Raw genomic sequence first — 26,867 nt, 5'->3', positions numbered from 1 at the left:
CAGTATGTTGTCATCTCTTCCAGCTACATAATGATACTTTCTGTTCGGCCATCTTTAAGCAACAGCAAAATCTCATATGGGGATTGTTATGATAAGATTCTTCAGGTTGAGTTATTTTCTTAATGCAGATCACTCGTACTCAATTTATACCTTACTATAGAGAGCTAGAAATATCTATAATGTGATTTGAAAGGCAATGATAATAGTTTCATTTATGATATCTGTTGAAGACAACTGACTGCAGCTAGTATTAATTCATATAAAATGTATCTGATTTGCCTTGTGCCTGCTGAAGTCAAGCTGAAGAGCTTTCTGCAAAAGACATTTAGAAATAGGCTCTCTAGTGATGGATGTAAAGACTTGCTTTATGGCAATGCTGTCTGATTTCATAACTTAGAATTTTTTTAATAAAAAGGCTTGATTGCCTAGAATACTTACCCATGTAGTGATATATTTGTACAGACTTCTCCTGTACATTTATCCTGTAAATATTTCTAAATTCATGCTTTTACTCTTCACTTTGAGCTGTAGCACAGAATATTTTTTTTTATGGCTATCAACTGAAGAAATAATTTTGCATCTTTGACACTCCAATTGAAGCCATAGTAAAAAGAGGCTAAAATTAACTACAAAAAAAAAAGCCTGTGTTCATGCTTTTTTCTTTTCTTTTCTTCTTTTTTTCCTCTGAACTGCCTACCTAAGAAAATTTCGCATCAGAGCTACAGCTGACTGGGATTTGATTGAAAGAGTGGTGGCAGTTCCTGACAAGTGCTGGTCATTATCTAAGTAGTTGTGAAAAGGCTAGCAATTTATAACCCTCAGATCTAACATGCAGTCATCTTGTTCCTATTAGCCTGATTACCTGGCCTTTAACCAAGTGGCCCTTTGGGGGTTATTTTAAAGATGGCAAAATGCTTGACTGCTCTCGTGCAACTAACTTTTGAGTAGTCGTATGGAACTAAGAAACTTGGTGCAATTGAGCCGGCTGCATTTGCCCAGGAAGGTGGCTAAACTGCCGTTGTAGGGGGGAGTATTGATCTCCGTTACTCTCTGCCCTGTCATTTTGCTGCTGACTTGCTATAGGGTTATGTGGAAATAACAATGTTCTCGAGAGCAGCAGAGGTACATAAACACTACAGGATGACCAGGCAGCATTTAAATATATTCACTCAGATAACTGAAGTCCTAAGGATGGAGCAGTTCAGTATTCTGGAAATCAATACCTGGATTCTCCCCTGTGAAGCTCGTGTTTTGTTTTATGTATAACCTGGAAAAGATAAAATTGCCTTTCTGAGCAATGAAATGATTCAAGGAACTTAAAGTTGTGCTTCTGTTCTTATTCCTCTAATACCCGAAAACTCAGCTGGCTTCACCTGAGAGCAGCCCTGTGTGGATCTCGTGGTAGTGGTGCTTTCCCTCTTTTAACAGTAGGGATGTGCATTGTTTAGGGTCTCAAACATCATCAAAATTGCTTACGATTTTTTTGGGCAGCTCTCATGGTTGAAGTATCTGCCTATTGCACTGGAAAACATTGCTTAATCTAATAAAGTGGAAAATGTGTATCTCCCTCATTTTACGTTGGGGGGAAAAAAGTGTTGATATTAGAAGTGATGCTCTCTGGCACCTTTGGACTGACATTAAGGAAGTGAGATTAGTTAAGCTTCACAACAGGGAGCAGGATATATTTGGAGACTGCTTCTTCTGTCTGAAGTACAGGTGCCTTGATGGGATAATAAACCAGTGCAGGGGGTTTCTTGAATAGCAAAGCTTAGAAAGTTGTGTAGTGTAACAGGAGTCATAGGAGACAGGAGCAAAAAGGTGTCTTTCTGCCTGCTAATCCGAGTTTGGAGTTGGATAAGACACAAAAGAACATGGAAAAACCTGCGAGATCTCCCATAAATGTTGGCTGTTTTCTCAGCCATTTGGTGTGTTTGAAATAATTCTTCAGTGGCACTATCTGTTCAGCTACTCTGTAAAGGAAAGTGCTTTGCTTCTGGTGGTGGTAGAGTCCACCGAGGTCTTACCTCCTGCTCCTGCAGCCTGGTTGAGTGAGCCTGAGGTTTTGCTGCCTAATGTGTGTTCTGTGGTCCCTGCTCAGGTAGGGTAGGTGTCACTGAGTCCCTTCATTCTGGTTTCTGCAGTATACGCCTATCTGCACTACATGCCTGAAAATCTGAACTGCTTTTTCTCCTGAAAAATTACAAAGCAGCGATGTGTTATTGACAGCTTCATAAACAATTGTAGCAAGGGTGTTGTGACCCTGGCACAAGAGCAGTAATGCCTGCTGCTGTTGTTGTCATCCCCCTGGATTGCATGGAAAATTCCATGTTGTCTGCCAGGTGGATTGCGGAAACACTTCTGGGGGTGGGAGACAAGTGTTGGAGTCGGTTCCCTTAAGGGAATAAGGGGTATCGAATTTTTGAGGTACTGCAGTTGTATGTTAGCTGAGCAAATGGATGCTGGTATTTGAAGTTGTTCAATACTGACATAGATTTTCTAAATGAATATTAAAATTAATGGTATAAGAGGCAGGGGATTTTGAAGCAATTTGTGCTTCATAAATGCTCTCGAAGAAATGAAGAGGAAAATGTTTCTCTTAAATTTTACAAGAGGTACCGGTGATACTACTGAAGAGTATTAATCAGCTGGTTCAGAAAGGACTTACCAAAGGGGGGATTGCTGGGATTGAGAAGTCTTGACTTCTCAGTTCGCATTTGCCAAAAATTTAAGTTATTCCTTAAGCATAAGCCCTTATCTATTGTGTGCAGTTAGCATCTTCAAGAAGTTGAATTGGATGCCTGTCTCAAATACAATGTAATTAAAAGGCATAATACAGAGTCAATTAACTGCCGAGTACAATATGTTACTACACAGGAAACTAGTAATTGACGCAATCCCGAGGGCTCTCGCTGCCATATCGTACCTGGAGCTGAGCATATTGCCTGGTGCGTGACTCTTCCTGTGTCCAGGAGGTTTTGGCGTAGGTCTCTGGCAGTCTTTTAGGAGGCTGGTGGAACAGCAACTGCAGGAAAGCTAATGTTTGCTTACTTCTCCTGTGGGAGAAACGGGCTAGCGAGGGGAGCACAAATGTGCAAAAGAAAGTAAAATCTCCAGGACTGGGGGAAAGAAGCGGTGGAGGGGGGAAGTAAAATCCACCCCTGGATTTTTGAACAGAGTTTAAAAACAGCCTCATTTCTGAAGCTTGTCTTATGCTAATTTCTTAAGGCAAGGACACCTGCAGAAGTCGAAAAGCAGTGTTGAGTATCTTGTACTCTCTATAATTAGCTCTGCTGCTTAGTGTTACATGGGGATAGAACGTGTTACACTGATAGGTGCCCCAGTCTCTAGAAAGGATTCTTACTTAGTTTCAAGAAATACTGTAGCATATTAGGAAGATTTGATTCTGAAGCAATAGCTGCAGTAGAAGCGTCTGGCTGTAGCAGAAACAGAATGATTTCTGCAGGAATAGTTCCTATAATAATGCATCTTTGGATCATGGTGGCATTTAGGTAAATGTGTGTTCTTCACACACATGATTCTTTGCTTGTTAAGATGGGTGAATGTCAAGGATCGTGAAGGATTAATGCTTTTTTACTAATCTTACGAAGTCCTGTGGCTATATAACCATTCAAACCATTTCTGTGTGGAGAATTTCTGTATCATTTTGGGCAGGTAATGCTATTTTTTTTTCTATACACAAATTTTCTGGATTTCTGTGCTTTTTTTTCCTTTTATTTACTTATTTATTTCTCTTGGGCTAATGTAATTATCTTTTGGAGAAAGGTAATTATAGAAAGCTGTGATTGGAAGTATAAAAATGTACTAATACGTCTGCCAGTGTTGGATGCTGTAGTACATTCAAGCAAAGGCTGTGGGAAGGTGACAGGAAAAAAAATTACTGAAATATTCCCATACATCTGAAAGATCATCCCTGCGGTTTCTCGTGCCCATGAATGCAATGCAGCGATAAGACTCCAGTTTCAAAGCATCTGGGGAAACCCCATGCACAGCAGCATGGTGAAAATGAGACTGCAGGACTGCCTTATGTTTCCAGTGCTTAGCGTGAGAGTCCTTGCAGCAAACCTAATTCCCCCAAAGCAGTGGTTGCTAGCGATTTTTAGTGGGGGAGGAAAGAGAAGAGTTGGAGATTTAGTTTAGCTTAATGTCAAAGCCTCTTTCTGTTATGCTTGACTGAAATCTGTTCAGCAAAGGCATCTTGTTGCCAGGGGAGCTGGGATTCCTCGTAGCACATCATTCTCCCCCACCTTCCCGCTTAGTATGCAGAGGGGGTTGCAGTATCGAGCCAGGGTATCTCCCGTCTCCCACCTACGTCTCGTGCTCAGCAAAGCAAGCGGCAGTGGACGCGGGCAGCCCCTGCTGCCGATGAGCTACTAATAACCTTGAAGCTCCTGGAGCAAGGTTGTTGTCTGTGTTGACAGAAAGCTATAACTTAATTTCCTGTGTCATCTTCTCTGGGGTGCCCTTTGTTTCTAAAGCAATTCCCGCTTTTAAGTAATACGAACAGGGGGGTTGTCTTCCTTTCTGAGTGTGCTGCGGAAAACGTTGCTGTTGGAATAGCAAAATTTGTACTGGAAAGCCTGCTGCTAATAAGTTGCTTTCCTTTTTGAGAGAACAAGAAATACATGATAAGGAGCCTGAAACAGATGGTCTCAGTGTGTTTGGTTTGATCAGTGAACGTAGAAACAATGGAATTTGAGTGCTCCTGCCCCAGACTGTTAATTATTCTGGGGGGCTGTGGAGCAGGGAGAGAAGGGAGGCATTTAATCATGAAGACTCGCTTCCCATGCAGTGCACATTGAATGGAAATCCCTTTGTTCACATTCATTGCACCATTCAAGTATCCTCCTTTTTGAGATGCAGTCCTTGCTGTGCAAGTTGGCTGGCTAAAGCAATTATTGCATATAGGGCTTTCCCAGAACAGCCATTTTAGTCATAATCTTGCTTCAAAGTGACTGAAATACTCCGACCTGTTGGCAATGCAGGGGAAGGGAAGGAGGTCACCATTAATTAGATGATTTCCTGTCTACGTGTTAACATCACTGTCTCGACTGTTGTCCTGTGGGTTCCTGGTGTTGTGTAGAGGAGATCTCTAATCTTGCTGTAACCCTTTGTTTAGCTAGAGTTCATCTTTATCTGCAGGCACAAGATTATATGGTTGTAGGCTACCTGAAACAAATCTGAGTGACAACTAGACGTTGTAGGAGTGAATTAGTATCACTTATGCAGATATTAAATATTGATCTACACAAAAAAATCACTCTAGAAATGCTATAACTGTTGTATGTGAGATAGTTTTCAAACTGATCTTGCCGTATATAACGTTTTGAAGTTTGAGTTAAATTCTTTCTGCATGTACTTTCTCAGGTGTTCTGAATACTAAACAAGGTCAAGCCCTGCTGCATTCAGCCTTTGCTCTGGATGATTCTCTAGTCTAAACCATCAAACCTGTGTGATTGCATAGTCTTTAGCAAAGGCATTCATGTTCAAATAAAAATGTATCTTGACATCTAGTCCAGGGTGAATTTGGTATGAGAACACCAATAAATGTTTTCCATACTGTCAGCTTCTTGACCAAAGCTAGGAAAATTATTAAAAAAATTAACGATGAGCTTATGTAGGGCACCTTCTCGTCATGTTTTCAGATAGACTCTGTATGAAAAGCTTATGTTGGAAAGTTTATGGGTGCAAATAGAGACTTGTGATACAAATGTGTTAATTGCTCCACAGTTAAGGATATTTATTGCTCTGAAATGTGCTATATAACTCTATGATCGCCAGATGTTCATAGAGCATGAGTTGGAGATTAATCAATAAAAGCCCTGTTAACGAGACTGCTTCTATTTGCATCTTATCATAAGTTTCTTCACGCTTTTCCCTCAAATGCAAGGTTATGTGCAGGTTGTTCTCTACGTAGTGTTGGAAACCAGTCCACTTAGCCTCAAGAGATCGAGCGAGGTGACTTTGGTGCCAGTTGTCTCCTAAGCCTCTTCTGAGTGCAAGCTGCAAAGGAAGGATGCGCTGGGAGAGGAGAGCACATTTCCTCCTCCCAAGAAAGAGGGGAAATCCCGCTGCTGCAACTGGGCAAAGCTGCAGACAGTGAAGGGGAAGTCCTGGGCAGGAAGAAACCCTGAAAATCCTGCGGATGGACTTTGCTTTCCATGTGCCAGCTGTCTAGGCTCATTCTGCAGAGTGCAGGCACAAATACTGGCGGTGAGGGAAGCAGGCTGAGCATTGTGAGGATGCTTTCCCTGTAAGCAGCAGAGAAATTTGATCTGTATTTTAAACCCTGAAATTTAATGATACTAGTCCAGAAGTGCTACAGTGGCACAGCAGAAGTGCCAGGTGAGAAAGTGTGGTCCAGGCTCTCCATTATTGGCAGAAGTGAGAAGTCCATCACTAGTTTGAAGTTCAGCTCTCTGTAGCTAGCAATCTAAGAAAAATCCTGTTAAGAATGACTTTCATGAGCCTTATTTTCCAAATAAGGCCTTATTTTCCAAATAAATGCTTTCAAAAGCACATTCTAAAAAGCTGAGGTGCTTACAGCTACTGGATGGGGTGAGAGAAGCGGGGAGAGGGTTTGAGTTCCTCAGTGCCAAAAGGATCGTAATTTTTATTTTAACCTTGCTTTCATTCACACTGCATATGAAAGGTCTTGTGCTTCTGTCTGTGGTGACTGCATTGATCTTTTTCTGCTAAAAGCTGCAGTAGTCTGCCTCCGCTCTTCAGGGGTTACCAAGAGCACATATGATACTAAAGTTGTGTTAAATGCCTAGCATGGCTGATGCGGGTGGATTAGATAATTTATTGAGTGACCTTTGTATGATCTGAACTTGGCTTCCTCCTGTGTATACACCAGAAGAAATGCTACTTGCTCTTCACAGGTTCCTTCTAAAGGGAATAGATGTTCTGTTGTTTTAAAGAAGAAAAAAAAGACTGTTACTTTATCTTTCTCCTTTAATGGCTGTGAGGTTTGCGTGCTAGGTGCTCTGCATAGCCCACTTGCCAGAATGAGTAGAGCTCAGATGTTCTGCACCTCCTCTCAGACTTGAGTTAACAAGTGTCTGTCAGATGCATCAAACCATGGCAAGTGAAAGAAGGCCCACTCTTAGCCTGAGGAAACTAAAGCCAGTTTGTTTCCTAACACACTGTTTGGCATGGCACATGTCACCAGTAAGCAATGTAATTATTGGACTTATTTGTTTTCAAACTGTTACTTAAAAAGCTTTTCTAAATGTTTAAGTGAGTCTCGCAATAAAAAAAGGCTAGTAGCCAGAGGTTTGTAATCGCATTGGTATTTCAGATAAGAAAATTTCCTAAACTTCTAACTTGTTTGTCTTTAACAGTGCTGCTCAGCCTGAAGGCACTGAAAGAGGAAATGGGGCAGAAAGAACATGCCCCTGGCTCATCCTGGAAGCCACGTGGAGCAATACTGAAATGGTTCTTAATTTATTTGAAATATGGCATGAGTTTGAGAGCTGAAAGCAGCCCTGCACTAGAAATCCACTTCGTTAAAGCACAAGACAGACTAGTTACTTCGGGGCGACTCTGTCGCTCTTCCATGCTTTCTTCACCAAAGTAAAACATGCCACATAAGCTGGATGGTGTGACAGTTTGCTGGGAGATGGGCGTTCTGGCAGAATCAGTCTTGCTTTGGTGCAACAAGCAGCAGGCTGCTGCAGCTGGAAACTTAGAGCCAGGGTAGCCTGCGAATGGGTTACTGCCACGTAAGACAACGTGGCTGGGCACAGGGGTAAACTGTGTGCAGGGGTCCTTGTTTTCTCATCTCTGCACTTTAAGAGAGCGTATGCTTTAAATCCAAATGTTCACCGCAAAGCAGGCGAACTCGTATTCAGTAGGACTTGCAGCCATGGGTAACTCGAAGTAATAGACGTGGGTTGACTGTATTATGGTGTAGATAATAAATATGCAGATTGATAATACTTCATTTTTACGGATAAAAGATGTTGTACAAATGGTTTTAGTCACTTCCTCCTTCTGGATCAGTCCTCTGCACTGGTGTTCAGAGGATGGCAGTGAGCCCACAATTATTTATACGCAAGGGTGTCTCTCCACTGTTCTCCTGGATAATTCCAGTCTTCTAACTAACCTGAAAAGCAGAGGCACAGTAAAACCACCTAACTCTCTGTGTCAGTACGTAGGTGCTGGGTATCTTTTAACTGTATATCCCTTAGAGGTGCAGGGTAAGTTGGTACCTTAGTTCATACCCGTAGCGAGAAGCTAGCAGGCAGAAGTGATGATACATATTGCTGCTTCGCTGCCAGCAGATTTAGCAGGCTTCCAAGCCGTACTTGATTCTTTTCCTGAAGCACAGAATGTGAAGGCATCTGAACGTGAAGGCCTGCTTTTTATAGCTATTGCAAAGCGTACAGCTACAATGTCTGCTGAGACTGAGATGAGTCCTGGGAGACAGCTGAAACGTGACAGGAACTACCGCTTTGTAGAAATTTGGTAGTGATTTTAGATGATGGTTTTGGGGGTTCTCTGAATGGCAGATTCTTTGCTTCCCTGCCCTTTGAACAGTGGGGAAATTGTGCCGGAGAGAAGGGAAGGGCACAGTGTTCATTCTGGGTAATTGTAGCCATGAACTTGAGAGGGGTAAGTGAGCTCAAGGCCTTTCTTCTCCAGTTTTGTGCTGTATAATGTGGATTTCATTTTGATTAGATGATTGCACCATTAACGAGCCTTCCTCTGCCTAAGGGAAAGTTTAAATTAGACACTTGTAGAAAATGTGTGCAGGTTTCTGAAGAGATGAATGTAGCTGTAAACTCAAGTTTATTACAAAACGACATTGCGGTTGATGAGAGCAAATAAGTTTTCTGCATTTTTGTAGAGGTTTGCATTGCCTGGATTTCAGAAAGAGTTAAATCCCACAAATTAACCATGGAGATTTTATTAAAATAAATGCTTATTGCATTAATACAGTGTTCTCCTCTAAATGATCAGAAAGCCAAGGTCTGACACAGTCACTTGACAGTGACCTTGTGGGGGCTAAGAGTTACCACTATGCTTTTATGGAAGTAAAAAAGCTAGAAAACTCATCTTAAGAGTTAAAGCCCACCTTTCGGGGGAAGAGAATGCTTCTGAACCTGCAACGCAGTACTGGAGATCTTACTTTTTCTTGGCTTTATTCAGTTTAAGTGTACCTTTGCCACCCGCTTCAGCAACTTTTTCTGGCAGCATTTCTGCCATGGTATTCCCTGGCTTAACTTCGTGTTTGAACGCAAGGCACACCACATTTTTTCCACGTAGTCTGGGGAACAAGGGTGAATGCAAACAAAGATCTGCAAACAACTGATACAGTATTCAACAAGATGCTCTGCAAAAGCTACCAAAACGAAGTTTCCACAAATGCTAGCTTTAATTTCCATCTAGAAAGAAAATGTCAGCCCCAGGTGTGAGCAGGGTGTTTCTCATCTTCTACTTGTAAATATCATGAGCAGGAGAAACAGTGGTCAAGTGCTTGGGCAGCAAGTTGAATCAGTCTCTTATCCAGCTGCTAACTGTCCCTGCAGAAAGAAATGGTTGTGTTTGAGTGCAGGGGAGGACATAAAGCACAGGCATGGGTGGGTGTTGGGAAGGCAGTCCCTTTCCGCAGCAGCAGAGGCTGGGAGCAGCTTCATTAAGGTGATGACAAATTATACTCTGGTAATTGTGAGACTTCATCCTAATAGTAAATTGAGGTGTGTTCTGTATTAGCAATACTCAGCATTCATGTAATCTGCTTTTGTGTTTGCTTCAGCTGGTCCAGTGAATCTTCTTCTCTAAAGCTTCGTTGAAGGTAAAATATTCTGCAGGCGCTTCCCAAGACGAGTGTAGGATGGATGGCGCCTCCTGACAGCCTGCGGAGACTCTGGCAAGCAGGCAGCCGAGATTCAGAAAGGAATGCAGGGGATACTTTGCCAAAAGTGAGTCTTACTCAAAATGCAGCCCAACAGGGAGATGAGGTGTTGATTCCCTGGATTTCCCATTGGCTGCACTGTTGGACATGATCATAGGTTAAATCTACTTTTTCTACAGCACACTAAAGGGAGTGACTTGAAAGTTAATGTGAAGGATGAAGAACTGTGTTGCATGAAACTTGAGCAGATATCAGATTGAATAGTGAAGGTGCCAAATGGGGAGTATTCCCGGAAAGCTGAGTTCAGTGTTGTTGACCAGTCTGAGATGTCTGGCCCTGCCATTTGGGACGTGTAACCACATGAAGCAAGACTAGTGTAGCTGGTAGAACTGCCATCCACCAGCAGTATTAAGAAAACTTTGTGATTTCTTTTTCTGAATTTCTGTATTTCTGAATCCAGGAAAAAAATGGAAAAAGCAGGACTTGCAGAAATCCATCGGTAAAGCAAGAGGGAGAGATGGGAAGGAAGAGGAAGGCAAAAGAAAGCTTTCAAGAGACCAGATGGGAACTGGCTAAAATACTTGTTGGTAGACTTGCTTGACCAGCATATGTTTTAAATGGGGTGTACGGGTGCAGCTCAGAACATAGAAGTGATGCTGTGACAGAAGTGTTTACTGTGGGTAACCTGGCTTTATCTTGCCTGGTCCAGCTTGGCTGTGGTAACTGTCTGGGCTCTTTGCACTCTGTTGCACTTGCACTGGCAGTAACTAGGGAGCTCAGGTTATATCTGTTGACAGTCTTCCTTCTGGATGCTTTCCAAGCCACGCAGTATAATCTTACCTGTGGGGGATGTATAAAGGGACTTTAAATGAGACTTCTAATTTATCTTGACTATTATTTGGGCAGAGAGATGAGAAGTCTTTTGCTTTTCACTGCTTACGCAGAAGAATCAATTGGATCGGAGTGGCCTCTGCCGAATAAAGCTGGCACAGCTCTACCCATCGAAGCTGAAGGGCAAACTCAAAACTGGAGTCTGTGCAAGAGCTGGAATGGAGGAATTCTGAGGTTGGGAGTAGAGTGCTGATCCTCCCCTGCCTTGGTTGTGTTTTATTTGGCAAACAATATTCATCAGAAAAAGTGGTCTGAGTTGCCAACCTGTTGACAAAGTTGGCTTAATTCAGGAAATGTTCATGTGAAATGCTTCACTGCAGCAGTTTGTGTGCAATGCTTTGAGCCTTTTGGAAAGATTCTCCAGGATAACTTGTACTCTTGATTTCTCTGTAGTGTAGGCGTTGGATTAATTTCCCAGGATGTGAGTCCTGCATTAAAAAACCAACAACTTTGTTTATAGATGGATCTGAACAGATCTATCTACTCAGGAGAAAGCCTGAACTATTGTGCTGCAGCGCTTATTCAGTCTCTGCTGTTAGAGCTACTTGCGCAGTAAATTGAACTTGTAGCGGTAATGTGTCCATCTCGGCTGTTGGTGCCCTTGCTGCTCGGATATAAAGACGGGTAGTGAATTTGTGTAAGCAGTACCTGCGTTCATTTATGCAGGTAGCTTGCGTAGAAATTTCAGCGCCACGAAGGCTGTTCTGCGTTGAAATAAGACAGCCAAGATTTGGTCTCTAAAAATCATTACTAAACAATTAATGTTTTAAAAAGCAAGTCCTGCTTGCTCAAGAGCTTGTGTTTTTCAGTCCCCTCACTAAGATTTTGCTGTATTTATATTTATTGACCACGGTAACTACAGTAATGTTTTTGAAATAGTGTCTTGATGTGATCCAAAACCATCTTAATGGCTTTTTCAGTTCCGTGCCAGGCTGGGAGGAAAACAAATTATTTACATAGCCTTAACTGTGGGGCAGTGTTGCCTCGGGGAGCAGGGCTGCTGAGGCGGCTTGCGGCATGTGAACACCAGCTTCCTGTGGTTGCTGGGGTGCCGTGACCACAGGCCGTGCTCTGTGAGGCCCTTGGCCAGCATCTCCGGCGGGCGCAGCAGTGGGAGGTGACAGCTAGGGTGGCCACCCGCTTTGATCCGTGTGCGCCCTCACTGGTTTCAGTGCCTCATTTGTGTGGCGAAACCTCTTTGAAGGGAAAGAAGGTAAGGAAAGCCTCCGCTTTGTATGTGTGCTGCCTGTCCTTGCCTAAACGCAAGCAGTTACGGGCGTTTAGCATGAATGAAATCAAAGCAGCGAGTCGAGTGGACCTTGCTCCAAGCTGCAGCATGGAAGGGGGGTGTTACCCTTTGGGGCTTCTCCCACTCACGTGCCTTTGTGTGGGGGTAGCAGGAAGGAGGCAGCCTGGAGCTGACAGCATTAGTTCCTCTCTGAATCAGCCTTACTGACAGAAGGAAACCATGTAGCCCTAAGCAGTACGGGGATTCCCTGCTGTTTGCTTATTTATAGGTTTAAAGAGCTGCTGAAAGCACCCCAAAGGAGAAAGCACTGTGCATACGCAGCTTACTCTAAGCAAACCATGAATGGGATGGTTGAGCTTTGAGATCACTTGCTTGCTAAAATAGAGAGTGTTGGAGGAAGAAGGAAACCTACAGGTTTGCTCTTTTCCTGATGCACAAACTGTAAATCAGACAAGAGGTTAATCCAGTTCCATAGTGACTGGACAAAGATTTGTGTTTGGGTGGAGTTTGCTTTGTTTCCATAGACTGTGGGTGAGGTTTTATATTACCTTTAATCCAGCTGGAACCGTACTTGCGCATTTTAGCCTTTGTACACCTGATGAGATACTAAACACACGAGGGCTGAGATCGCCCCGACTGTATTGTGACTGTCCACCACAAAAAGGCTCTTAGCTTTCCAGGGAACTCCTGAAGCATCAGTGTGTTTAATGTTGGTTCAGTTGTCATAACATTAATGCACTCGAAACTATTCCTTTAGCATAATCATTGGTACGTTTTGCAGACTTAGTTAAATTTAGTGTCTGAACTTTGGGATTAGAAGGTGTAATAGGTCTACTGAAAAATGTCAACTTGTTTGTTAAAATTTGGGAGGGTGGCAAATAGAACTGCTTTCTGTTGAATTAAATAAGCAATAACTCCTGTTCTCATCTGCAGTAGACTTGCTCTGCCAGAGTGAGTGAAGCACCCTGCTTTTTAGTGTTGGGCGGTTATAATAGCTATTTTTTATTACTGTGACGCAGATAAAGCTAAATGCAAGTTATTGACTATGTCAAAATCAGTCAATTGTAGGCTTTTAATATTTTGTAATAAGAATGCCTCTTTTTTTTTTAAACTTTGTGCATGCTAAATTTATTAGGCTTTGTAACTGAAAGGATGGAAATAAGCATAGCAGATCTAAGCGTACGGAAGTCTGTTTTAATTACTAGATTCTCAGGCCACAATGTCTTGAAGAGTGCTGCTTTTTAAATACAGGCTAGGGGAAGGAAGTATGTCTTAAAAGATCAGCTTCTGATCTGTAAAAGTCAGAATTCCATATAACATTTTAAATATGTTTTTTTCTGTTTGCAACAGGACATGCAGGTAGTCTATGGGTTTTTTCTAGGTGTCTGTACTCTTTGTTTCTGTTGTGCAGTGAAGGCTTTCCCAATTCTTCAAATCCTTTTTTTGCCAGCGTGTGAAAACAGAATTTGGTAAGAAATGTGTTAAATTCCAAAAATTGGGGCACGTGGGACTGGATTTTTAGGTATTTAGGCACCTAAAATGCAAATAGGTTTCTAGAAAGATTTCCAGTAGTACTTATGTGGATCTAATTCTTGTGTTAATTTCTGCTCATCTTGATTTTTCCAACCTGAAGTCAGACATCAGCCCTTCCTGTATTTGTTTCGGAAGCATCTGGTTGTGGTTTTACTTTGGCATGCTGCAGAGGCTAAATTTTGTATGTCTCTTTCTCATTATTGTTAGTACTAACTTCACATTTTAAAGCTAAATTCTGTGAATGAAACGTGCTTAGAACTTACTGATATATCAAGCATATTTAAGATAGCTATATTTGACTTGAATGTTTGTATTTTGGCTTTTGTCCAGCAACTGAATAAATCATAGTCTTATTTAAGTTACTCACCACTTTAAATATAACATCTTAAAGTTTGAGCTATACAACTGTTGTGTATTTTCTGAGGTAGTGAATGTAAATTTGGAATAATGACTACACAATCTCAAGTTAATGCCCTTCAGTGTAGGTGAGCCAGTCACTGAATGTGAGCTGCCTTTCAGGGAAACAACACAAGTATCGATGGTGAATTTAATAAAGGTTGATTACTTAAAATGAGATTTCCTACTTGGTGATTAAACTTGTTATTCAAGGTAGTGATTCCTTAAATTGCTTATTTTTAATGTCATGCAGCCTAGAGCTAACTCTTGTATTGCAGTGTCTCTAAACCAGCCACAGAGAGATTAGGTAAGGAGATTTTGACAGGCTTGATTAAATCCAAGAACACTTAGTTAAAAGTAGATACAGCTAGCCTTTCTGCTCTTGTGCTTTTAATCTTTAAGAACTCTAGTTAAAGTCTTGATAAGCCAAGCATCAAATACTGTTCCCAAACTCGTGTTTTGAAGCTTTATTCCTTTTCCCTTCTCTGCTTTTTCTCTTGTTACCAGTGATGCCTTTGAAGGCAACAGGGTTCATGTAGATTGAAACTCTTGTTTTTTCAGATACATCTTTGCTGCTGCTAAGCACTGCGGGGTGGGATGGGGAGAGAGGTGGCTAAAAATCGTAACCTGAAACTTTCTTTGCCAGAGCTTCTCCCTCCCCTTCCCAAATGAAGGCCAAGAGTGTTGCTGTGAAGTTGCTTGTAGTCAGGTGTTTCAAGAAAAAACATAGTGACTTGTTTAAAACCTTGATATTATCCATAATTACAGCTTGGGCAGTGCAGAGAGTACCTTATTTTGGCACTGGCAGTGATCAGTTAGTGATCCAAGCTCTGCTCTCTCTCTCTCTAGAGCCCTGAGAGATAACTGTCACTGTTCAAATGGCAATTAAGAATATATTTCCAGAAGCTCAGGGTGCTTAGTTAACACTCTGTCTAATCCTCCCCTGAAAGAAATGGCAGGGAAATAACAAGGACTGTAACTGGTTTAAATGATTTGCCTTGGTGTTGTTATTAGGTGGAAATCGTGTAGTGGTACCTGTTACTCTCCCCCCTAACCACTAGATAGGGCAGTGCTTAGGTTAAATAAGGTGGACAAATGCAGGTTAAATGATCTGTGCTATCTGTTTTCAAGGCTCTAACTGTATTTAGACAATTTAGAGTAGAATAGGAGACTTGGGGGCAGAATGGTTTCCCAAAGGTCCTGAAACCATACCTTCACAAGCTTTTGCTTGTGGTTAACCTAAGGTTCTCGCCTCAGCAAGGTATTTTCTTGAACATATTTCAAGTGTAATAGATCTGTTAAGTATCGACTTCAACAAGGCTTTTGTATTGGTGAACACAGTGCGATGAAATGTCTCTGCAGCTGAATGCTGAAGAAAAGGGTGGGTAGCCCATGTTCGGGTGATGGGCCTGGGCAAAGAGCAAACTGACCCTGTGAAGTGAGCAGAAAATTTCCATCAGTTCTCAGGGTGTGCCCTTAGTTTTGCTCAGGTTTACGGGAAGAAGGGTTGTAGGCACGTAGCCGTGAAATGCATCACGGTGTTCACGTCAGGGCTTCAGCGGTGCCAGCATGCAGTGTACGGCACAGGGGGCAGTAAATACTGCAGTATTATATACTATATTATATACAAGCAGTAAATACTCTGGCTTAAATCTGTTGCCTCACAGCAGCTGTTATGAGCACGACTAGCAGCCTGTCCAGGCAGCAGCTGCATGCTTTTTCCTTGCCTTGTGCGCCCTTTTGGACGCCTGCCTTTGAAAGGACACACGTTCTCCTAGCTGCTTTTTCTCAGAACATCATGTTAGCTTAGGCTTTTTCTAATGCTGCTTTTAACTACAGGTTTAGAGCCTGCTACCCTTCTGCTAGTGTCCTCTGAAATGCAGACTGGTAGATGAATAGCAAATATTTAACAGAAAAGTTGTTTTGAAATATTTATTCAGTTATTGGGTGGAACAGCCTTTGCTCTCTGATTTAATCAACTATTTTATACCCATTTCAGGCTGCAGGTAATATACTGAACTGGATGTTTTGTATCTTACTGCTCTTGCATTATTCATAGCCTATTGTCTTTGTGCTCATCTTGGGAGATAAATGACCTCTGTTTTCAATAGTTAAATTTGATTTATTCTTTCTTCAACTTGTGTAATATTTTAAACCATTTTCAGGCAGAATTGGAAAAGCAATTTCTTTAAGGAAAAAAGTGTAGGATTTCATTGATTTAGCATTCATTGATGCATCAAAATGATAGCATCCATTTGGGGGGGGAGGTGGACAAAGAAGAACTTATAACTGAGGATTATAGGTTATCTTCCATTAATTTTTTTTCTACTGGCAATATTAGAAAACCACTTTTAATCTTATTTTGATGATTCATGAGCATTTTAATACTCTAAAGGCATTTCAAGTCCAGAAGTTAAACACTATGCTTTTTGGCAGTAGAGCTGACTGAAGTTTCTGACTCTGCTGTTTGTCCTACCACTGCAGCAAGTGGCCCCATGCAGCAGCATGAGGAGCTGTGCTCTAAACGGTGTCGCGTATACCATTTAAATCTAGATTAAGAGTAAATAAAGATGAGAGGATTTAACTTAAGGAACTTCAGTGATCTCCTTTGCAGAGTAGCTTGTACAGTGGGCTGGAGGGTGAGCAAGAGCTGGCAATGCTGAGAATTCGTGTTTAGTGTGAAACAGAGGGTTATTTTACAGAAAGTAGGACAAAAATAAGAATGATGTGATTTAAAGTTGGATAGTGTGTTTTGACCTGTGTACTTTGAGCTGGACGACCGATTTGTGTTTGATTCCCATGTCAAATCATGCGTCAGGCGGAGTAAGAAGTTTATTGGCTGGGGAAGAACACACTTGATGTGCAGGCACACTGATAAATCCCTTGCCCTTTTCATGAATTACTGCTTTTGGTTCTCTCCATCCTCCATGAAATCTTCCATTTGCAAGACTCTGAGTAGTTGGAGTGCTGTAAAACGGGGGAGTTTCTAGTAATGCAGTGACTGTTTTTGAAGTGACAGCTAGTTTACGCTCATTAGCTACTTTAAGTGGGTAAAAATTGCTTCTGTTCAGAGATGACTCCTGAATGCTGTCTTTATGCAGACACTCTCTCCAGGAAGAAAGACTGTGAGTGAGGTGTTCGTGCACATGCACACGCATGCGTTCTTATGTATGTTAGGGAGCTAAGTGTCTGCTCTACTGTATCTGTCTGTTTGAGCAAACCCTTGAAAATAGCTTTGCAATTAATCAAATTGTTCATCACAAAGTGGTGATCTCATGGGTGAACTTGCTTAGAAAGTATTTTTTCAAGCATTGTAGCAAATTTAGCCAAGCATTGAGACACTTAGTTTTTACCTGATTCTGTGCCAGAAATATTTTAACTGTATTAAATATACTGGGGTATCGTTGTGTGGGCTAATGATAACTTCTTTTATGTCCGTGAGCCAAGAAGCTAACAAAAATTGCACAGTTAAGCAGATTTTTTTTTTTTTTTTTTTTTTTTTTTTTTTTTTTTTTTTTTGCCCTGGCCCAAGAATATCACACTGTGCATAATACAGGGATTTGGTAGGTCGCTGTGGGATGTACCATACTGATAACTGAACGCAGCAGGCCAGGGGCAGACAACTGGAATCTTGGCAAAGCAGAGGTAGGTGGTAGTTTCCTTCCACTGTTAAATTTGACTTAGACAGCCCTAAAATGTTAAAAAGCTGTGTACCTGGGAAGTGTGCAAATTTAACATGAATAAAATAATTGGCAAGAGTGTCAGTAGGCAGCCTGCTGGAAGAGGAGGTTTTCCTTTGCCAAGCACATACCAATGTGCCTAGTGGAAAAGAGAAATTCAGAAGCTGCTTATTTTTGAGTTGTTGTCTGCTCCTAAAAGCTGGGTTGCAAGTTCAGTCGCTGCACACTTTTACGTATTCAAGTAGTGTGCTCTGTGTACGAGGGTTGGATAGTAATGCTAAGCATCCTCTATGGAGGGTGATGTTTGCCCACCTTTTGCTACCTCTTGAGATATGCTGCAGTGAGGTGTGCTAAGGGTCAAATATGTGTCCTTACTGAAGTATAGGAACAGATTTCAAACTCGTATCAGGCAAACTTTTAGTAACGTATTCCATTTTGAGTTCAATTTCGATTTTTGTTTTCCATGCTGTTTTATACTGCAGAGTCTATTGGCATGAATCTGCTTCCCTCCTCGTAGTTGTCCACTGCAAATTTGCTCCTGGAGAGCTGCCCCCAAACCACCGTCTCTGGAACGGCATAAAGAATTTTTTTCTGCTGTTCCCTCCACTCCCAACATCTTAACAGAAAAGAACAAAATTAAAATGAAAAAGCACCAGAGCCTTTTCCCTCCAAGTGAGTTAATATTTCTGCATAGAAATAAGCCCTCTGTCCTCTTCTCTCTCCTTTCTCTTGCAGGAATGCCAGGTTTATTTCCACTACGCAAGCGGACCTGAGGTCTTAAATACCTTCTCCTGTAATGTAGCAACTAGCAGAAGAATGTTCCACTGAAAGCCTGAGCCGGTGTTGGTAGTCTGGGCAAAACTATACAGGCTTTTGCCTTGGCAATTACCTTCTTGCTCTTGACCGGTTATAGCTATGAAGAAAAAGCTTCAGCTTTTTTATTCTTCCCTCCCTGTGCAGAGAGGTGCAGGAAAGGCTTATTTTAGCAGGGTGCATGTAGTATGTGGCATCACGCAACTGGTGCGGAGATGCTGAGGTCAGGAATGTGGTGGGGGAAGGTGGTAAACAGAGCAAGGGCAGCCTCTTTTGTATGTGAGAAATGCCGGGTGGCTGGTGACAGCTGATGGAGCAGCTGCGAGGCTAGCGCGTGAGCTTGCCTAAAAGGTGGCATAGCCCAACCGTGCATCACTTCTCGTAATTTAGGTCTACCCTGAAAAGAAATTATGGATAAATCTGCATGACCCTGCTTACTAATCAAATTCAGGACTTGTTCTCTCACTGCCTTTCAAAGATGATTGTATTTGGGTTTAAGGACTCAGTTTTGGGGTTTGGGATGCAATGAAGTGCTCTGTCAAGAGCTGTATTTTCAGCTAGCTTTGGCTACAGACAGCTTGCAGAAGTTGTTCGGGCTGGTAACGGAGCCTGTGCCTGTAGGTGGCTGCACTGCGCTGTGCTCCCTGTGCCCCTTAGACACATGAGGATACTTTGAAGGTACTTGACAGCACTTTATTTCACAGCAAAGTAGATTACTGTTACGAAAGCTTACTTATTCCCTGCTTTATGTTGGTAACTAGTGGGTCTCTTGCCCAAAACGGGGGAGTGAATGCAGCTCTGGCCACCTTTTTATGCGAGGTGTGGGTGCCACCTGGACTTGGTGGCTCACTGCTGGTGTACCTGTTAGGTGCGGGAGCTGTTGAGCACTTGTTTAATTTGGATTGAAGGCCATGCTTGTTTACAGGTTCTGTCCATCCTTCCTCCTCCTTCCCCCCCCACCCCCCAAAAAGCCCCACCACCACGCTCTGAAAACTGATTGAATAAAATATAGCTTTTCCTGTAGGCGTACATGGCTTCTGCTAGCTGCTTGCTGCATACGCTGTGAACTGAACAGCATTCTCCTGAAGGGGGGAGAAAGCCTCTGTCGCGGCCCGAAGGGAGTCGTTCAGGACGACCTCCCTCCCCTTGGGACCAAACGACCAAGTTCGTGATGCCCTTGGACTGAATTAAGGTGAAACGACACCAGCCAACCAGTTTTAAGATTTCTTAACACAAAGATAAGGCATGTGGTCAAATAGGATAACCAACTAGCTAGACAAGTCCCATGCCACACATTTCCTACTGATTCAACAAAGGAGAGGGGAAAAGAGGAGAGAAAGGATATCACCACCCGTGGATCCAGCGTCGTCCCGTTGGTCCTCTTCCTTTGGGAGTCTCAGCGGTGGAGGCGGGGGCTCCCGTCTGGTGGTAGGTGGGTCCTCTTCACATGGCTCGAGTTGGGTACCTCTGAAGAGGGACTCCGAACAAAGAAATCCCTGGACAATTATACCTTCCAGTCTAAGCTCTCCACCCCTCACGTGGTAGTTTGGACCAATAGTAATTTTCTGGGTCTGGGGTCTCCTGCTCCTTATTGGATCTCATCGTCATTCCTAGGCAGGCTGTTTTCTGCTGCAGTTTCTTCCACGGGTGTGTCTCCATTCCTCGGGTTCTGCTATTGTCTCTCAAGGTCGCTAAAAACGGACAATAATTTACAGTCCAGATCCCAAAGTCTCTGCCCGATTGTGGTCTCGTTCAGTGCAGGCTTGGTGTGTGCCGGGTGGTTGCAGGGAGACCATCTCGGGGGTTGCAGCAGCCTAGTCCTGTTTCTGCCAGGGACAGATGGCTTGCTCGGGGTTATGGCCTGCCTGCACCCCATGCACCAAGAAATGTTTAAGGCAAAAAGATTCATTCATTGGTCCGCCACAGCCTCACAGCAGTTAGGAGTACGAATGTAGTCGTTCAGAAAATGTAAAGTTGCAGTAAAATTGTCCTCTCTCTCATCCTTGGTTTTTGGTAGCTAGTGTACTAATGCCTCTATGCATGAGATAACCTTTTGGAGTGAACGGAAACCTCTAATTTTGCCTCATAAACCAAAACATTTTATTTTCTCTGCTCTTCAGCTTGTGTCAAGTTCAATAAAATTGTCCATGTATTAAAGTGGCACAGACATCCACGAACTGCTCTAATAGGACTGGCTTCGATAGCTCACGAATTTGCTGTTCATCTGCTTGTGTTGATAGCCATTAAAGCTGCTACCAGGTGATGGCTGCGGAAGTGATGGTGGTAGAGCCTTAAAACATTGCTGCTCTTTTGTGTAAGGCTGTAACTGTGCCCACAGTACAAATCATACATGCTCTCAGCAATGGTTTAAAACAAGCCGGCTGACTTTGAGTGCTTTTCCCCTAGTCTTGCAGGTTTTGCAGAGCTGTAGTGGCGACTTCTAGTTGAGACTGGTGACAGATTCCTGAGTGGTGGTAGTTTGAAGACAGCCGTGGTGATTTCTACTGAGATGCTCTTACCATTTGCCCTGCAAAGTGCCAGTAACTGTGCTTGGCTGGTTAATTAAGGCAAATAGCTGTTGCAATGATCAGCGACACATTCATGGTCTAGTATTAGTGCTCTAAGGTCAAGTCAGTAAAACAGACCTTTAAAAGCCCATTTGGAATTTTACGTAGTTCCCCGGCTGTGCCGGGTAACCTGCTTTTTCAGAGTCTGGGACGGCAAACTTCGTATTGAATCAAAAAAGAAGAAAAGGATTCTCGGTATTGCATTGCAAGAGAACTCGGATTTTTCTCTTGTAATGTGACTAAAAATCCTATGCAAAGCATGTGTTGTGTTAATACTTTAATGACTTCTGTCATGTGAGATCCCTTTTAAGGGATATGGAGTGTCTTTGCTTGGTCTATATTATCAGTATCTGTTTATCATGCTGTTTGCAGGTGCTATAGCAAATAGGAGAAGAAATGAAAAGGTGCCAGTCATGCAAGTGACTGTTACTGCGTGCCTTCAGCGAAGAGCAAACTCTGACACTAGTTTAAAACCACTGTTATCTCAATCTTCACTATAAATGAGCTCTTTGCTTTTTCTTTATACAGCTCTTGAGGGCCAGGTAAAACTAGTTACCACGCAGAAGACAGCTAATCAGCCAAGGTACTTGTCTGCTTGAATGAGCTGATGTTTCCGCTTCTCCACACCATCCGCCTTTACAAGAGAAACTTACCGTCTGGTATTCTGCAGAGACGAGAAGCTAGTTAGCTGTGCTGCTGTACAGGTGCTTTTTACAGGTGTACGTGTGTTTGTGTAACTTCAGTTTCCCGCCGCTGTCAGTCGAGAACTTCCTGGGTCTGTCTTTGTGGAAATGGAGGCTTGAACATCTGCTGTTTCTCTGTAGTAGTAGAACTGGGTTGCAATGCTGTTCATTTGCAGTCAGCCTGAGTAACTACCTGAAAGTTGACATAGCAAAACGGACAAGAATTTTAAGAAAGCTGGGGGAGAGAATAGGAATGGATTGGAATAAGATATTCACAACTCAAAAATCATGCTATTCTCTCCAGGTGCATTCCATTCTTGGGCCTGACTGTAGAAAGACTGATGCTGTGACTATGTATCTATTGCTACAAAGTCTTGAATTTGTAACTGTCCTTCCTTCCCATACCAACAAGGAAGAAAGAATTGGGAGGTCCAGCCATAAGGTGGGGCAGGAATGAGTTGCTGAAACAGCTGCTAACAGGTAGTTCGTTGGCAGAGTCTGCTGCTGTGACTGCTGCTGCAGAGGGCTCCGGCAGCACTGACTTTGCAAAATGATTCTTGCATGCAAATTTGTGTTTGGGCAGAAGGGTTTTCTAAAAGGAGTAAACAGCTATTTTGAAATTACCTGTTTATGACTCTGGTGCTCCGAAAATTGATTTGGATATGATGAACTGTTAAACAATTTTTTTACTGTTTACCTAGCTATTTATTTTCAGGTCCTTGCAGGAATCACAAGGTGGAACAGGTGGAAGAGCACTTCCTTCATGAAACATAGCAAGCCAGAGAATGGGTTTTGTACAAGGTTCTTATTAGGCACTGTGCTGTCGAACTTCACATTCGCTTGAATTAGTCTGCTTCCAAGCACATCTGAAGCGCCGAAGTATTCTTCAGGTTAGCAGGGAATGACTGAACATGCTAGCTTTTCTCCTAACGTAATAAATGCTTAAAGCAACATCTCAAAGTTGAGCTGATGTGCTCTAATACCCTTTGTTATAATGTGTCACAGGGAAGCATCAGACTTCTGGGTTTTAAAAATGAAGAAAGAAGTGTCTTTGCACAGTCTGTGCTTCATTATGGAAAAACGGATAGTCTTCTGCTTGGCTGGTGTGTAGCTATTATGTACTGTGGTGCTGTCGAAGCTACCAACTGGATGATTCTAATGTCTAGCTGATGTGTTGTCCTTCAGAGATGACCTTGGATGCAGGATGCCAAGCAGGTTGAAATGGTGGTTGCTTGTCTTGCCTCATTTGTTGATGCTAAGGTGTACGTGATTCCCTGCGTAGTGCATTCATAGCTATAGTCGGAGCAATAGGTAAAGTATAAGCATCAACGCTGTTTGTCTCTGAAGTTCCCCCACTAAAGCTTGAGCATCACTCTGTCAGATGGAAAAGGGCGATACCACATGTCAGCTCATGATTTGCTTAATACCACAGTTAAGCGCCAGTGCAATCAATCTCGTGGCAGAGTTAAAATTATCGCCTAATTACATTGAGAATCAAAGAAATCCTGGCTGCTGGAAGGAGGAAGGGAATGGGGAAAGCTTGCATTTATATGCCATCCTAGGAAGGCTTGGGGCATATGAGCAAGTTCATGTCACCCCACTAAAGTAGTCTTGCATAAAGGTAAGCCTGAGACTAGTTAGTTTAAGAGTTATCCCTAGCCAGATTAGAATGAGCGTTTTAAGCCCCTTGCTGGCCTGAAAATGGGGTGAAAAATCCTCTTGAAATTTGTCTCAGGTTACACAGGCATGACTTTTTCTGTTGTTTAACTTTCTAACTGGCTTTTGTATGAACTGTGTGAGTACTTGGCTTTTCTTACCCGGAAATAAGCTTTAAAGATAAACCAGCTAAACTAGCAAGGGCTGCAGGAGTTGATTATTGCGTGTGATCCTTTTAAGCAGGGGGTGGCAGGCCGCTCTTACAGCACCTCACTGTACGTCTCCCAAGTATCCAGAAGGGGCCCAGGGTGGAGCTCTGCAAGGCTGCATGTGTGTGCTTGTGGTTTGGCAGTGCAGAGGGGGCTGCGAAGGAAATGTCTGCAGCGACTCTTGCAGCTGACACCAGCTTTTTGATAGACAGCAGGAGACCATGGTATTGGTGACGTTTGGAGATCAGTGACGTAACTGCACCACAATATGAAATTTGGTTTCCTTTGCATGCTCATTCCTTTCAGCCAGCAGGGACTAGGAGTTTTTTAAATTTGTTTCTGTGGTTTCTGAGGTGTGTATGTGTGGAGTTAAATGTCATAGGAGCTGCCTCTGTCCAGAAAAACTAAACACAGATGTGGCATTTTGGGGTAGGGGATGATTTGTACAGGATGCTTTCCTAGAGACCTTGCTTCCTTGGTGAAACCAAGTCTTGCGGTAGTTCTTAAGCAAAAATTTGCTGCATGGAGGATACAGAAGTCCAAAATGGGAAACTTAAATTAGGTGAGCTCAGAATAACAGATGCCCATGAAAGACCCCCTCTGCTGGAAAAAGTCCCCTTAGCTGTCACCTGCCTTCTTGCAAAGTTAAGTTTTTTGTGTCCCCTTGCTGCCCATTACCTCTGAGAAGGAAAGGATAATTGTGCCAGTGATCTCTCAAAGATGGTTCTTCTGAGGGTTGGTTTTTTTTCTTTTCCTCCTGTGGTTTTAGAGGATGAAGGTTTTTGACAAGTCTTTGATAATCAGAAGGGAGTGATGATATCAAACTCCCATTAAACTTAAAGCACTAAGATCTCCCTCCCCCTTCTAAAGAGGGAGGGAGGAAGGAAGGAAGGAGGAGAAGAGCACCTAAAGCTGCCAGACTTACTATTGTGTAACATGGTTTTGTCCAACTTCTTTCTGTATTTGTATATATTAGTAGCACATGGCGCACACTGTGAAAAATAGCTTGGGTCTTGTTTACAGACGATTCCAGACAAATGACTGATGAAGGACTCCGTTCTAGCATGTAAAATTGTTACCATATCTTTTCATTGTTATAGTTATTGACTAAAACCTGTTTAAGTGCTGTCTTGTGAAGCACACCATGGTGGCAGTGGAGGCTGCTGACAGCTCATAGTTGATGGCCTCATTTTGCAAGGCTGGAACAGGTCGGTGGTTCTCTAGTTTTTCCTTAACAGCTTAAGAAACTTCAGAAATTACCTTCTTAGCTGCTCTGTAGCAACCATTACCTGCAACCTGTCAGTAACACCAGAAGAGGATTGGTAAACTTAGTTTAACTCTGTTCCTCTTGCCTTCAGTTATATTGGAGTGCGTCTTCCTCTGTTTCTAACGTGGGAAAGAAATAGGGCCTCAGAAGAAAATAGTGTCCTTGCATCCTGCCAGCCATGCTTCCTTCCTTGAATTACAGGAGTGCAGTGTAGAAACCACCTTGGTTTTTGCCTTTTTGGATGTGATACTTTTAAAATTTTTATATGGTGTGTTGAGCCTGCTGTGGGAGATGGCAAGGTAAAAGGATTTCTTTGTCTGGCCGGTTCTATGACCTCCTTATTGATAGAGCGTAGAGTTAGTCCAAAACCAACATGGAAATCATGCTCATCTGTGGTTGAATCATCTCCTCTTTAGCCCTCCACATGGAACATACTTTGACTGGGTTTGCTGCATTTTAATATTCCTGGAAAAAATACCATTTGCAACTGCTGCAGTGTCCTAGGAAGCTGCCCAAAGCACGCTCGGCTCCCTGCCCGGGTGTGTCCGTGGGTCCTGCTCGGCCACACGGCGTTGCAGCGGGGGGGTGACCTGGGGCCCTTCGGTTTTGCTGCTCTGTTACTGTGCTGCTGCTTCATGAGCGATGGTTTGTGCACGCCTTTGCTTTTCAATTATGACTGTGTTTGCCCTCACAAATTAATGAGCTTTGGTATTTAATGTGACTTCATTAAATCTGACAAATATTATTGTTTCATTCGTCTTAAAATAGTGGCGTCTGCTTTCTTACTAATTTGTCAGAGTATTTCAATTTCTCCCAGATGTTGAGAAGCATAATGTTGTAAGCAGGGAGTGCCTACTTAATATTAAGACACCTTCACGTGTTCTTATTTCTATATTTAAGATAGGGTAGCACCAAGTTGACTAAAATTTGGTGAAGAAAGCCTCTGTTAGCGAAGGTGGCAATTCAGCTTTATTTAACCTATGTTTTTGTCTTAATCCTGTTGTGCTTTTAAATGCAGAGGATAAGATAAATTCTTCTGTTATCCTTCACATCAGGATGACTGGTGTAAAATAACGTATGTGGACAGTGTATTTTGTTTGAAAATAGTTGCATTCTATTCACTTTTTGAGATAAGATTTTTTTAAATTGTATACTTGTAGTCAAGCAAGGATAAATCCGAAAGGGAAAGAAATGTGAAATAATACTGATAAGATACTGTAGCTTGTATTAAAACACTGGCTTGGGTACTGGCAAGTGAGCAACATCTTCCTTGCAAGGAGGGTGAAACAGGGTGAAGGACAGCTCCAAGTAACTAGCTAGCTTTAATGTTCAGGTAACTAGTAGCAATTCACTTTTTTGTGTGTGTCTCAACATCTAGTGTTTCACTTCCAATTAAGTGTGTGCTTTTGAGGCAGATCTCCCAATCGCTGCTGCTCACAGAGCCCTAGTTAACATTTGGAGCCATTTCAGCGCAGTCTGGCTTCCTTCTGGATGGAGCGAAAGCCGGCGGTGTGCTCCAGGAGGGCACCGAGTGTGGTCCCGCTGCCAGGGGAGGCTGTCCACAGCGGCGCGTTAGAGCGGTGAAATGAAACCCCCTTGCAGCGTGCACAGCGTGGGCACTGGGTCCGCAGCGCCAGCGGCTTCGCTCTGCAGATTGCCTCCTGCTCGGCCTTCTTCACTGGGTAAGGTAGGCGCAGCTGGAGCCTGCAACACCTCTGACAGCAGAGCTCCTTTAGCAATTACCTGGCATTCAGTTGGACAACCATTTATATTGCTTACAGCCAGCTATTTTAGTGCTGCTCTTTTAGGGCTTTTTCAATGGCTAATGCGCTTTGGCTGCTGTGCAGAGAAAGCTGCAACTTGTCTTGGCTTATTTTAGGCTATCTGTGCTGTCAGAATCAGTTGAGAGAGTGCTGTCGGAGGACTTAGTCTTTAGAAATAAAAATGGCCAATAAAACATCTTTGGAAATGCCTAGGCCTTCTAGTTGAACTCTTTCATAGTGCCCTGCTGCCTTCTGTTTTGTTTCAGTAATGAGGTTTGTG

General features: G+C 42.8%; 1 protein-coding gene across 3 annotated transcripts in view; it reads left to right on the top strand.

Annotated features, from left to right (window-relative positions):
- Positions 1 to 26,867, top strand: part of MCU (mitochondrial calcium uniporter) — a 96,932-nt gene that overhangs the window by 43,549 nt on the left and 26,516 nt on the right. The window contains exon 1 of one of the 3 annotated variants that reach the window (XM_064513605.1): positions 9,849 to 9,947. The exons of the other annotated variants lie outside the window; for them this stretch is intronic. Within the exon in view, the coding sequence (XP_064369675.1) occupies positions 9,864 to 9,947 (84 nt within the window). The 5' untranslated portion in view covers positions 9,849 to 9,863. Of the gene's footprint in view, positions 1 to 9,848; positions 9,948 to 26,867 lie in introns of those variants that run through there. 3 annotated transcript variants of the gene reach the window in all.

The sequence above is a fragment of the Dromaius novaehollandiae genome, chromosome 6 (genome assembly GCF_036370855.1).
Source record: "Dromaius novaehollandiae isolate bDroNov1 chromosome 6, bDroNov1.hap1, whole genome shotgun sequence".
NCBI classification, from domain to species: Eukaryota; Metazoa; Chordata; class Aves; order Casuariiformes; family Dromaiidae; genus Dromaius; species Dromaius novaehollandiae.
Note: the sequence above shows the minus strand (reverse complement) of the source record. Positions and strands in the feature narration are given on the sequence as shown.